This window comes from Vipera ursinii, assembly GCF_947247035.1.
Source record: "Vipera ursinii genome assembly, chromosome: 1".
In the NCBI taxonomy this organism is placed as follows: domain Eukaryota; kingdom Metazoa; phylum Chordata; class Lepidosauria; order Squamata; family Viperidae; genus Vipera; species Vipera ursinii.
This window is the reverse complement of record NC_139512.1, coordinates 355803564-355818004: the sequence shown is the minus strand read 5'-3', so window position 1 is coordinate 355818004 and position 14441 is coordinate 355803564. Positions and strand designations below refer to the sequence as shown.

The following is a 14441-nucleotide window of genomic DNA, read 5'->3' as shown; positions in this document are numbered from 1 at the left end:
GCATAGCTGGCTCAGGAATTCTGGGAGTTGAAGTCCACGAGTCATAAAAGAGCCGAGGTTGCCGACCCCTGCCCTAGGCAACCTTCCCCAGCCGCTTTCCGGCAGTCGGGAGTTAACGGGGGCAAGCTGGAGTCCCTTAACGGCCCTGCGATTCACTTAACAACTGCAGGGATTTGCTTAATGCTTGGGGCCAAAAAAAAAGGGGGGGAGGGGAAATTGGGTGCGAGTCACTTAACAAACTCCTCGCTTAGCCATGGATTCTGATTCCAGTTGGGGCCCTCTAGGTGGAGGACTTGCCTCTCTGATGGTAGACCCAGAATTTTGTTTTTATTTTATTTTATTTTTTATTCATTTCTAAGCAAAATTTCTCTGGACTGAAATGGATGGGCTGTTCAGAATCTTGCCTTGTTAAACAGAAATGTGCTTTCAGAAGATTGATTTTTATCTAGAGACAGACAGACAGACAGACAAATAGATAGATACATAGATTGATACATAGAGATAAATAGGCAAGATAGATAATATAGAGAAAGATAGCTTGATTGGTAGATAGAGATAGATAAAGATACATATAGAGAGGTGATAGAGAGAGAGATGAGAAGAGAGGATAGATAAGATAAATGGACAAGATAGATAATATTTATTTATTTATTTATTTATTTATTTATTTATTTATTTATTTATTTATTTATTTATTTATTTATTTTTGGGACTTGTATGCCGCCCTATCTCCCAAAGGACTCAGTGCAGCTAACAACAATAAAAAATAATATAGAGAAAGTAGTTTGATAGAGATAGATAAAGATGGATACATATAGAGAGGTGATAGAGGTAGGTAGGTAGAGGTAGATAGGTAAATAGAAATTATATATATATATAGAGAGAGAGAGATTAGAGAGAGATAAAGATAGAGAGAGATACATAGATAGAGGTAAATAGGCAAGATAGATAATATAGAGAAAGATAGCTTGATTGGTAGATAGAGATAGATAAAGATAGATACATATAGAGAGATGATAGAAATGAGATAGATAGATATATAGATAGATAGAGAGATAGATATAGATAAGAGATTAGAGAGAGATAAGATAAATGGACAAGATAGATAATATAAAAGATTGATTGATAAAGATAGATACATATAGAAAGGTGATAGAGATGAGATAGATAGATATAGATAGATGGATTAGATAGGTAGAGATAGAGATAGATAGATAGATAGATAGATAGATAGATAGATAGATAGATAGATAGATAGATAGATAGATAGATAGATAGATAGATAATTTGCTACACCGCCCATCTCACCTGTGTGACTCTGGGCAGTTTACCATTAGGGGGAGGGCTTTAGGGTGACTTGTTTTCGGTAAAATTCTAGTTTGGGTACCTGCGTGACCTCAAGTCTCATTGAAATTGTCCTTTACATCTTGCCCACCTCAGAAGATTGTGGTGAGCACAGAATTGGGAGAAACCAGTCCCTTTTTTAATTTATTGTTTGTGCTTCCAAGACCACCCACTCGCCAGCAAGTCTGGATTAAAAGCAATGAGTTAAAGGCAGACTCGTGGCGTGTGTGTGTGTGTGTGTGTGTGTGTGTGTGTGTGTGAGAGAGAGAGAGAGAGAGAGAGAGAGAGAGAGAGAGAATGGATCCAATTATATCCTTCTGTCTCAGGAGCGGATTGTGGCCTCACCCTGATCCACTATCTGTATGAAGACCCAGGGCTTTTTTTCTGCCATAAAGGGCAACAAAACTTGGGGGTTGGGGTTGGGGCGGGGGGCTGCGTGACTGTTCCAAAGGGCAGGCACTGCCATATAAACCTCCTCCTCTGAATAAGGGCAAAATGTTTTAATTCTATTTTTGTATGTATTCATTTATGACTTATTTCTCTGTCTCCCACCTTTATTATTTTATAAATAACTCAAGACAGCAAACATATAAGTCTCAGTGCTATTGCTATAGCCAATACTCCCTCCTCCTCCTCCTCTTCCCCACGGCAACTACCCTATGAGGTGGGCTGGGCTAAGTCACCCAATCAGCTTTCATGCCTAAGGTGGGACTAGAACTCACTGTCTCCTGGTGATTGGCCCAAAGTCCCACAGCCGGCTTTCATGCCTAAGGCGGGACTAGAATTCACCGTCTCCTGGTGATTGGCTTAAAGTCACCCAGCCACCTTTCATGCCTAAGGGAGGACTAGAACTCACAGTCTCCTGGTGATTGGCTTAAAGTCACCCAGCCACCTTTCATGCCTAAGGCGGGACTAGAACTCACCGTCTCCTGGTGATTGGCTTAAAGTCACCCAGCCGGCTTTCGTGCCTAAGGCGGGACTGGAACTCACCGTCTCCTGGTGATTGGCCCAAAGTCTCCCAGCCGGCTTTCATGCCTAAGGCGGAACTAGAACTCACCGTCTCCTGGTGATTGGCCCAAAGTCACCCAGCCACCTTACATGCCTAAGGCAGGACTAGAACTCACAGTCTCCTGGTGATTGGCTTAAAGTCACCCAGCCACCTTTCATGCCTAAGGCGGGACTAGAACTCACCGTCTCCTGGTGATTGGCTTAAAGTCACCCAGCCGGCTTTCGTGCCTAAGGCGGGACTGGAACTCACCGTCTCCTGGTGATTGGCCCAAAGTCTCCCAGCCGGCTTTCATGCCTAAGGCGGAACTAGAACTCACCGTCTCCTGGTGATTGGCCCAAAGTCACCCAGCCGGCTTTCATGCCTAAGGCGGGACTAGAACTCACCGTCTCCTGGTGATTGGCCCAAAGTCACCCAGCCGGCTTTCATGCCTAAGGCGGGACTAGAACTCACCGTCTCCTGGTAATTGGCTTAAAGTCACCCAGCCACCTTTCATGCCTAAAGCGGGACTAGAACTCACCGTCTCCTGGTGATTGGTCCACAGTCACCCAGTTGGATTTCATGCCTAAGGCGGGACTAGAACTCACAGTTGCCTGGTGATTGGTCCACAGTTACCCAGCTGGTTTTCATGGCTAAGACAGGACTTGAACTTAAGCTCGCCTTCTTCCTAGCCTGGTGCCTTAACCGTTAGACCAAACTGGCTCTTTGTGTGTGTGTTTGTGTGGGCTGGTATCTGTATTCCTGCCTACATTTAGATATATATGTAATTATATTTGTATATACAAATATACATGTAGATATATATAATTATACGCATACGTACAAACATACCCGATGCAAATGAGGAAACGCTCCTGAAATTGAATATCAAACATTGCAAGGTTGCGCCCCTCTCGGGATGTTGCCAAGTGGGCAGTCATTTAAATCGAGCAATAAATAACATTTTTGCACTAGGTCAGGGGTAGGTAAACTCGGCTCTTGTATGACTCATGGACTTCAACTCCCAGAATTCCTGAGCCAGCTTGGCTGGCTTGGCTGGCTCAGAAATTCTGGGAGTTGAAGTCCATGAGTCATAAAAGAGCCGAGGTTGCCTACCCCTGCACTAGGTTATCTCCTGGGTACATTAGCTAGTTATGCTACTTTTCTTTTATTAGACCCTTTCTCTTCTGCTTTTAGATCCGGGGCGGTGCGGCGGTCCAATACCAGCCCTTTGGGCTTCCTGAAGACCGGCTCCAGCTCTCCAGTGCCGGCTGACACTGCCCAGACGGTTGGGAGGAGGCTGTCCACGGGCTCTTCGAGGCCGTATTCCCCTTCACCACTAGGTGAGCCCCAACACAGCACAGGCCAAAATCGCGATTTAAAACCCAGGCAACCTGTTTGGCTTCGGATAACCAAAATTAATACTAGGACCAGGGGTGGGGAACCTTGGCCCTTTTATGACTCGTGGACTTCAACTCCCAGAATTCCTGAGCCAGCAAGGGGAACTATGTCGTTTTTATGACTCGTGGACTTCAACTCCCAGAATTCCTCAGTCAGCATGGGGGAACTATGGGCCCTTTATGACTCATGGACTTCAACTCCCAGAATTCCTCAGTCAGCATGGGGGAACTATGTGCCCTTTATGACTCATGGACGTCAACTCCCAGAATTCCTGAGCCAGCATGAGGAACTATGGCCTTTTTATGACTCGTGGACTTCAACTCCCAGAATTCCTGAGCCAGCAAGGGGAACTATGGCCTTTTTATGACTCGTGGACTTCAACTCCCAGAATTCCTCAGTCAGCAAGGGGAACTATGGCCTTTTTATGACTCGTGGACTTCAACTCCCAGAATTCCTCAGTCAGCATGGGGGGAACTATGGGCCCTTTATGACTCATGGACGTCAACTCCCAGAATTCCTGAGCCAGCATGAGGAACTATGGCCTTTTTATGACTCATGGACTTCAACTCCCAGAATTCCTGAGCCAGCATGGGGGAACTATGGCCTTTTTATGACTCGTGGACTTCAACTCCCAGAATTCCTCAGCCAGCCATGCTGTGGAGAAAGGGAAAGGTTTCCAAGCTGAGCCATGCTGGCTGAGGAATTCTGGGAGTTGAAGTCCACAAGTCATAAAGGAGCCAAGGTTCCCCACCCCTGTACTAGACCAACAATCAAGCAAAAAAAAAAAGGTGACTTAAGAACAGTCCTCACACTTAACAACCATTGTTGCGTCCTTGCGGTCATTTGATCACAGTTCTGGCACTTGGTAACTGGCCCGTATTTATGACGGTTCCAGTGCCCCAGGGTTATGTCCAAGCTACCGTATTTATCGGCGTATAACACGCACTTTTTCTTCCTGAAAATAGGGGGCAAATGATGTGTGCGTGTTATACGCCGATATACAAGGAGTGCAGAATTATTAGGCAAATGAGTGTTTTGACCACATCATCCTCTTTATGCATGTTGTCTTACTCCAAGCTGTATAGGCTCGAAAGCCTACTACCAATTAAGCATATTAGGTGATGTGCATCTCTGTAATGAGAAGGGGTGTGGTCTAATGACATCAACACCCTGTATCAGGTGTGCATAATTATTAGGCAACTTCCTTTCCTTTGGCAAAATGGGTCAAAAGAAGGACTTGACAGGCTCAGGAAAGTCAAAAATAGTGAGATATCTTGCAGAGGGATGCAGCACTCTTAAAATTGCAAAGCTTCTGAAGCGTGATCATCGAACAATCAAGCGTTTCATTCCAAATAGTCAACAGGGTCGCAAGAAGCGTGTGGAGAAACCAAGGCGCAAAATAACTGCCCATGAACTGAGAAAAGTCAAGCGTGCAGCTGCCAAGATGCCACTTGCCACCAGTTTGGCCATATTTCAGAGCTGCAACATCACTGGAGTGCCCAAAAGCACAAGGTGTGCAATACTCAGAGACATGGCCAAGGTAAGAAAGGCTGAAAGACGACCACCACTGAACAAGACACACAAGCTGAAACGTCAAGACTGGGCCAAGAAATATCTCAAGACTGATTTTTCTAAGGTTTTATGGACTGATGAAATGAGAGTGAGTCTTGATGGGCCAGATGGATGGGCCCGTGGCTGGATTGGTAAAGGGCAGAGAGCTCCAGTCCGACTCAGACGCCAGCAAGGTGGAGGTGGAGTACTGGTTTGGGCTGGTATCATCAAAGATGAGCTTGTGGGGCCTTTTCGGGTTGAGGATGGAGTCAAGCTCAACTCCCAGTCCTACTGCCAGTTTCTGGAAGACACCTTCTTCAAGCAGTGGTACAGGAAGAAGTCTGCATCCTTCAAGAAAAACATGATTTTCATGCAGGACAATGCTCCATCACACGCGTCCAAGTACTCCACAGCGTGGCTGGCAAGAAAGGGTATAAAAGAAGGAAATCTAATGACATGGCCTCCTTGTTCACCTGATCTGAACCCCATTGAGAACCTGTGGTCCATCATCAAATGTGAGATTTACAAGGAGGGAAAACAGTACACCTCTCTGAACAGTGTCTGGGAGGCTGTGGTTGCTGCTGCACGCAATGTTGATGGTGAACAGATCAAAACACTGACAGAATCCATGGATGGCAGGCTTTTGAGTGTCCTTGCAAAGAAAGGTGGCTATATTGGTCACTGATTTGTTTTTGTTATGTTTTTGAATGTCAGAAATGTATATTTGTGAATGTTGAGATGTTATATTGGTTTCACTGGTAAAAATAAATAATTGAAATGGGTATATATTTGTTTTTTGTTAAGTTGCCTAATAATTATGCACAGTAATAGTCACCTGCACACACAGATATCCCCCTAAAATAGCTATAACTAAAAACAAACTAAAAACTACTTCCAAAAATATTCAGCTTTGATATTAATGAGTTTTTTGGGTTCATTGAGAACATGGTTGTTGTTCAATAATAAAATTAATCCTCAAAAATACAACTTGCCTAATAATTCTGCACTCCCTGTAATGTTAATGACCCATAGTTATTTATTTGAAATTTAAGTTTTTTTCCTGAAATTTCCTTTTTAAAATGAGGTGCGTGTTATACGCCGGTGCGTGTTATACGCCGATAAATACGGTATTTGCGTCCTTCCCTTGGGGCTTTCTACTAGTGGTGAGGAAAGCTGGATTCTCATGACAGCCAGGTGATTCGTTCAACAACCATGGCAAAAGAATTCCGGTTCTAAACTGAGGACCCACCTGCACAGATGTGGTGACATCTTGTGGTCTTTTACGGAAACAAAATGCAAATGGCTTTCTCGTTTCGAAGAGGAAGTAAAAAAAAAAGGAAAAATTAGCTGCTATGGTGGGATCTCGCAGTTTTTTAAAACGGTTTGATGTTTGCTTGTTTGTGTCAGAAGCACCATAGTTAAAACGAGGCAGACCGCGTGACGCAAAATTTAAAATACCAAATACAAGATGGAAGCATGCACAAATTAAACAGCTCTTGCCCAGAGAGTAGCAACAATTGCGTTCTGTCGCGCTGCCGTGAGGTCCTCAGATGTACGCTGATCGGGACCCAAAGGGCAGAGATATACATGTGCGTGGTTGTCTGCGTGTCACCGCAATCGCAAAGGGAAGAAGCCACCAGATAGCCCTGTTTGTTCAGAGTGCCTCTGGATCTTCTTCTGCCCGGGCGCAGTCTGCAGGTAGTCCTCGACGTACGGCCCACAATTCAGCCCCAAAATTTCCGTTGCTAAGTGAGACGTGTGTTAAGTGAGTTTTGCCCCCTTTTAGGACCTTTGTTCCGTTAATAACACGGTTGTTAAGTGAATCTGGCTTCCCCCATTGACTTTGGTTGTCAGAAAGTCACAAAAAAGGGTTTCACGTGACCTGGGGGCCCTGCGGCCGTCGTAAATTCATGCCAGTTGCCCGTCTAAATTTTGATCTCTTGACCCTGAATGCTGTAAGGGTCATAAGTGTGAAAAACCGTCCCAAGTCACTTTTTTCAGAGCCCTTGAAATTTCATACAGTCATTAAGAGAACTAAGAACTAAGGAGGAATTTCCTGACAGTTAGAACAATTAACCAGGGGAACAACCTGCCTCCAGAAGCTGCGAATGCTCCAACACTGGAAGTTTTTAAGAAGAGACCGGACAGCCATTTGTCTGAAACGGTAGAGGGTTTCCTGCCTGAGCAGGGGGTTGGACTAGATGACCTCCAAGGTCCCTTCCAACTTTAACTATTATGATTATGACTAAGCAAATGGTTGTAAGTCAAGGACTAGCTGTATAGTGTTTACAGTAAGCAGTCATGGTGGGCTATGACTGGGGAGACGGTGGTTCAAACTTATTTTTTACAAACTTGTAAGGTGATTTTGAATCAGATTTTCTTCTGATTTTACTATTTCCTTTCCTCTCTCTCTCTCTCACTCCGCCACCAGTTGGTACCATACCTGAACAACTTGGGCATTGCTGTTGCGGGCAGCTGCAGGGCCACGAAATAAGGGGCCGAAGCTCTTCAGGTGAGCAGTTTCTCCTTTTTGTCCCCTTCCCCTCCCCCCCCATCCGATTTTTAAGGGAGGGGTTTACAGGAGTAAAAGTACAAAGCCTCAAACAGCCCAGGGATTGTGAAGTCTTCCCACCCAGTTCAGGAGGCTGGTGGAGATAATTCAAATAACTGAAGAGGGCGAGGAACAGTTAGATTACAGGTTAATTCTGCTCCGGGTCTCCAAGCATTTGCACTCCATTTTTTGTGAAAGACGGAAGGGATGGAAAATATCTCCAAGGCTTTTAGCAACCAAATTATGGTACGTCCGCCAGTGTATGTGAGAAAGAGAGAGAGATGATACGAGATATAGAGGGGAGGGAGAGAGAGAGAGAGAGAGAGAGATGAGAAAAATGAAAAACGATGTATGTATGGATAGATAGATGATGGATAGAGAGAGATGAGGAAAAATGGATGAGAGATGCAGGGATGAGAGATGGGGGGGATAGATGGATGAGAGATAGATAATGGAGAGAGATGAGAAAGATGTAAAAGGATGGATGGATGGATGGATGGATGGATGGATGGATGGATGGATGGAAGAGCTGAATGGATAAGAGATGAGAATGGATGGATGGATAGATGATAGGTAGAGATAGATAGATAGATAGATAGATAGATAGATAGATAGATAGATAGATAGATGATAGATAGATAGATAGGAGATAGATTAGAAGGAAGATAGATAAGAGATTAGATAGAAGGAAGATAGATAGATAGACAGACAGAGACAGACAGACATAGATAAGAGATAACATAGATAGACAGATTAGAGATAGAGATTGGTGGATAGATGATGGATAGAGAGATGAGTAAGATGAAAATGGATGAGAAATGCAAGGATGAGAGATGGGATGGATGGATGAGAGATAGATAATGGAGAGAGATGAGAAAGATGTAAAAGGATGGATGGATGGATGGATGGATGGATGGATGGATGGATGGATGGGAGAGCTGAATGGATAAAAGAGATGAGAATGGATGGATGGATGGATGGATGGATAGATGATAGGTAGATATAGACAGATAGATAGATAGATAGATAGATAGATAGATAGATAGATAGATAGTAGATAGAAGATAGATAGAGAAGAGAAGATGATGGATGGATAGAGAGATGAGAAAGATGAAAAATGGATGAGAGATGCAAGGATGAGAGATGGGATAGATGGATGGATGAGAGATAGATGATGGAGAAAGATGTAAAAGGATGGATGGATGGATGGATGGGAGAGCTGAATGGATAAAGATGAGAATTGATGGATGCATAGATGATAGGGAGATAGATAGATAGTAGATAGAAGATAGAGAAGAGAGAGAGAGAGAAGAGAAGATGATGGATGGATAGACAGATGAGAGAGTTCTATCTATAGGTAGGTAGAGACTGACTGACTGCAGCTAGGTAGCCAAACCCTACAAGAACAGGGCTTCTCTAGGCATTCCACCTCTTGTCTCTCTACGACTGAAGTGCATAGAAGCATTTGAGAGAGGGTGATCTGTAAACATTGGCATGGGATCCTGGAGATCTCTTTTCTTGCCTGAACGCATCTCTCTGGGTGCACATGTGCTCCGATGCTGGTCAGAGGCTTTTTGTGAGCCCCTTTAGAAGGGCTTGTGAGGACAAGCCGCTGCTGTCACCCCAGTTGACCTGCGAGGGCTTTGTTGTTGTCTTTTGTGTGTGTGTGTGTGTGTGTGTGAAGCTGATGAAAGCCCTCCTTTTAGCCACTTGGGTGAACTGGGATGACCAGAGCTTTCTCTTTTTTTGTTTTGGCCTCCTTCACTCCCTCAAGGGGTGGATAGTTTTTTTTTTCTTTCTAATCACATTCATTCTGCCTTTGTTGACCAGGTGGTTTGAAAAGAACGGGCTGGTACGACTGGCGGGTTGGAATGACTCTCCTGTCCATGATCCCCAGCCAGTAAAGTTGAAAGACAATTAGCTTAAATATAACAAAGAACGGTTGGAAGAATTGGGTCTGTCTAGTCCAGGGGTAGGCAACCTCGGCTCTTTTATGACTCATGGACTTCAACTCCCAGAATTCCTGAGCCAGCTATGCTGGCTCAGGAATTCTAGGAGTTGAAGTCCATGAGTCATAAAAGAGCCGAGGTTGCCTACCCCTGGTCTAGTCTAATGAATAAAGGGACGCGGTGGCTCAGTGGGTTAGGACACTGAGCTTGTCAATCAGGTCGGCAGTTTGGCGGGTCGAATCCCGAGTGCCGCGTAACAGAGTGAGCGCCTGTTACTCGTCCCAGCTTCTGCCACCCTAGCAGTTCAAAAGCACGTAAAAATGCAAGTAGGAAAATAGGGACCACTACGGTGGGAAGGTAACAGCGTTCCGTGCGCCTTTGGCGTCTAGTCACGCCGGCCACATGACCACGGAGACGTCCGCAGACAAGCGCTGGCTCTTCGGCTTTGAAACGGAGATGAGCACCGGCCCCTAGAGTTGGAAACGACTAGCACACATGTGCGGGGGAACCTTTACCTTTACCTTTTTAGTTTAATGAAAAGGAAGGACCAGGGGGTGACATGATAGCAGTCTCCCAGTATCTCAAGGGGCTGCCCCAAAGAAGAGGGAGTCAAGCTGTTCACCAAAGCTCCTGAAGGCAGGACAAGAAGCAACGGATGGAAACTCATCAAGGAGAGAAGCAACCTGGAACTAAGGAGAAATTAATTTCCTGACAGTGAGAACAATTAACCAGTGGAACAACCTGCCTCCAGAAGTTGTGGGTGCTCCAACGCTGGAACTTTTTAAGAAGACACTGCATAACCACGATACAGAGTCTCTGGCCTTAAGTAGGGGGCTGGACTCGAAAACCTGCAAGGTCCCTCCCAACCCTGTTAATTCTGATTTGTTCTGTTAATTCCAGTGCCTCCAAAAAGCACCTGTTCAAAGGAACTGCTTTTTTTTTTTAAAAAAAAAAAGCAGATCTGGGCAAGACAAATGTGTGTAGGTCTGTATGCGTTCCTCCCACAGGTCCGAAAAGAAAAGGGGAGACGTGATCTTAGTTTGCTTTTAGGGGTGTCTCAGCAGGGCTGAGATTTGGAGACATGAATTGCCACAAAAGCTAGTCTGGAAGACTAAAACCTCAGGTCAAGGGCAGAAGACAGTGCATTTTGAAATGTGGAACTTCAAGATGGCTGGACCTCAGCTCCCAGAATTCCCCAGCCATCACGCTCCCACAATTCTCATTGATCAGGATCTAATCCAACTAGATCAGAGGTTCTCAACCCTGGGAACTTTTTTAAGATGTGTGGACCAACTCCCAGCATGCTTTAACATGGCTGTACATCAGTTGCCAGGCTGGCTGGGGAATTCTGGGAACTGAAGTCCACTCCTCTTATAGTGTGCTAGCTGGGAATTCTGGAAGTGAAAGACCGCCCATCTTAAAGCATTCTGAATGGGGAATTCTGGGAGTTGAAGTCCACCCCTCTTAAAGCAGATTAGCTGAGAATTCTGGATCTTGAAGTTCACCCGTCTACAAGGATACTGTCTGGGGAATTCTGGGAGTTGAAGTCCACCCATCTTTAGGCAGATTAGCTGAGAATTCTGGATCTTGAAGTCCACCCATCTTCAAGGATTACTGGCTAGGGAATTCTGGGAGTTGAAGTCCACCCATCTTAAAGCAGGCTAGCTGAGAATTCTGGATCTTGAAGTCCACTCATCTTCAAGGATACCGGTTGGGGAATTCTGGGAGTTGAAGTCCACCCATCTTAAAGCTGGTCGGCTGGGGAATTCTGGGAGCAAAAGATCACCCCTCTTAAAGCTGCCAGGGTTGGGGGGAAAAAGCTGACGCAAGTCTGTTGCTCCCCAGATGCCCTGAATCCCATCCCGTTTCTGTTCCTCCCTGCCAGGTTCCTCGGCAATACAGTCGCAATCTCCACAGTCCCTCCTGTTGACCGGAGCTCGGCTACAAAGCACGCCCACCCTGACGGATATTTACCAGAACAAGCAGAAGCTCCGGAAGCAGCACTCGGATCCCATCTGCCCATCCTACACGGGCTGCAGCTATGGCCATTCACCCCAACCCCCACGGCCGGTCAGCCTGGGGACGTCACCCACCAAACACATGGGGTCATCTCCACGGAGCTCGGACTGGCTCTTCAAAACACCCCTGCCGACCATCATCGGATCTCCCACCAAGGTGAGTGTTAGAAGCCGCCGTGCGGAGAACCGGTTTAGTTTCGTGGTGAAGGCACCACCTGCAGGGGAACGTGAATTGTAGTCCACCCTTAGGTATGAACGCCGACTGGGTGACTTTGGCCCAGTCACCAGGAGACGGTGAGTTCTAGTCCTGCTTTAGGCATGAAACCAGCTGGGTGACTTTGGAGCCAATTATCAGGAGATTGTGAGTTCTAGTCCCACCTTTTGCATGAAAGCTGGCTACGTGACTTTGGGCCAATCACCAGGAGACGGTGAGTTCTAGTCCTGCCTTAGGCTTGAAAGCCGGCTGGGTGATTTGGGGCCAATTATCAGGAGATTGTGAGTTCGAGCCCCGCCTTATCCATGAAAGCTGGCTAGGTGACTTTGGGCCAAAGTCACCCAATTGGCTTTCAGGCTTAAGGCAGGACTAGAACTCACCCGTCTCCTGGTGATAGACTCAAAGTCACCCAATTGCCTTTCATGCTTTAGCTAGGACTAGAACTCACCGTCTCCTGGTGCTTGGCCCAAAGTCACCCCATTGCCTTGCATGCCTGAGGCAGGACTAGAACTCACCGTCCCCTGGTTTCTGCTTGAGAGATTAGACTGCAGCTGCCATGCCTAAAGATGAAGCAGGCAGATAAGCCAGAAGCCAAGCCTGCCTTGTCTAAAAGATCCCTTCAGGGGGTAGATAAGAAGGAAAGGAGTCATTAAGGAAACAAAGGAAGCAAAAAAAAAATCACAGGACCCAGACAAAAGAATTGGAAGCCTGAGCGCATGGGAAGCCCCTCCTGAAATCCCACCCAACAGTTCCCAGACTTGAGAATCCACAGGGCAAATGTAACTGCCAATCTTGAGAACAGACAAAGCAAGGACTCTTGAGGGAACAAAAGGGTTAGTGGCCCTTAGATCCAGACTTGGTGGCTTTTGCATCTCTGGCTCCTACCTGGCAGCCTGGTTGAGAAAGATGGGGGTAAGTGTGGACGAGCAGGTTTGTGTAGGTGGGGCAGAGCTAATGAAAGAGAATAACAGAGTGGGAAGGGACCTTGGAGGTCTTCTAGTCCAACCCCCTGCTTAGGCAGGAGACTCTAGTCTATACCATTTCAGACTAATGGCTGTCCAGCCTCTTCCTAAAAACTTCCAGTGTTGGAGCATTCACAGCTTCTGGAGGCAGGTGGTTCCCCTGGTTAATTGTTCTCACTTGTCTGGAAATTCGTCCTTAGTTCTAGGTTGCTTCTCTCCTTGGTTACTTTCCATCTGTTGCTTCTTGTCCTGCCTTCAAATGCTTTGGGGAAGAGCTTGACTGCCACTTCTTTGGGGCAGCCCCTGAGATACTGGAAGGCTGCTATCATTTCCCCCCTCGTCCTTCTCTTCTTTAAACTAGACATACCTCATTCCAGCAACTCATCCTTGTATGTTTTAGCCTCCAGTCCCCTGATCATCTTTGCTGCTCTTCTCTGCACTCTTTCCAGAGTCTTAACATCTTTTTGACATCGTGGTGACCAAAACTGGATGCCGTAATCCAAGCGTGGCCTTACCAAGGCCTTGTAAAGTGGTATTAACACTTCACGTGATCTTGATTCTCTCCCTCTGTCAAAGCAGCCTAGCACCGTGTTGGCTTTTTTGGCAGCTGCAGCACACGGCTGGCTCCTATTGAAGTGATTGTCCACTAGGACTCCCAAGTTCCTATCGTGGTTACTACAATTATAATGTACATCAAGGGTGTCAAACTGCCGGTCTGTGGGCTGGACGTGTCACCAGGAAACCACACCCTCCCCATTACCGGCAATGGCGAAAAAGCTCCGATACGTTGCGCGACGTCACTTGACATCGTGAGTTTGACATATCTGATGTACGTGGCAATCAGTAAAGTTTTGCTGTTAATTTTAAAGTCACTGGATCTCTTTGTCTATTCTAAAGAACTGGTTGGGCCTCAGTGTTCACTTGGAAATGATTTTGAGTGTGGCTGTTGACCATGGCAGTGAGTGTGTGGGTGTGTGACCACAAGCCAGACTCGGGAGCACATGTAACATAGGTCAGCAGCTTCACCACCAACCAACCTATGTCAGGTAGCAGGTGAATCAGCTCAGCAGGTCTTCTGAAGGGGTTTAGAGGGACGTGTGAACCTGTCCACGTAGCTACAGGCAGTCCTCAAGTTATAACAGTTCATTTAGTGACCGAAGTCAAAGCAGGGAAAAGTGACTTAGGACTTAATTGTCACACGGCAACTGCAGCCTCCCCGTGGTCCCGGGATCAAAATTCAGGCGCTCAGCAACTGTCTCCATATTTACAATGGTCACAGCATCCTGGGGTCACATGATCCCCTTTGGCGACCTTCTGGCGAGCAGAGTCGATGGGAAAAGCAAGTTCACTTCACAGCCCTGTTACTAGCTTAACTGCAGTGGTTCACTTAAGAACTTTAATAATAATAATAATAATAATAAGAAGAAGAAGAAGAAGAAGAAGAGGAAGAAGAGGAAGAAGAGGAA

General features: G+C 46.0%; 1 protein-coding gene across 1 annotated transcript in view; it reads left to right on the top strand.

The window, feature by feature from the left end:
* Window positions 1–14441, top strand: part of ULK2 (unc-51 like autophagy activating kinase 2) — a 129566-nt gene that overhangs the window by 86270 nt on the left and 28855 nt on the right. Inside the window, exons 16-18 of the mRNA XM_083350341.1 lie at window positions 3527–3672; window positions 7713–7793; window positions 11667–11956. Of these exons, the coding sequence (XP_083206467.1) occupies window positions 3527–3672; window positions 7713–7793; window positions 11667–11956 (517 nt within the window). The remainder of the gene's footprint in view (window positions 1–3526; window positions 3673–7712; window positions 7794–11666; window positions 11957–14441) is intronic.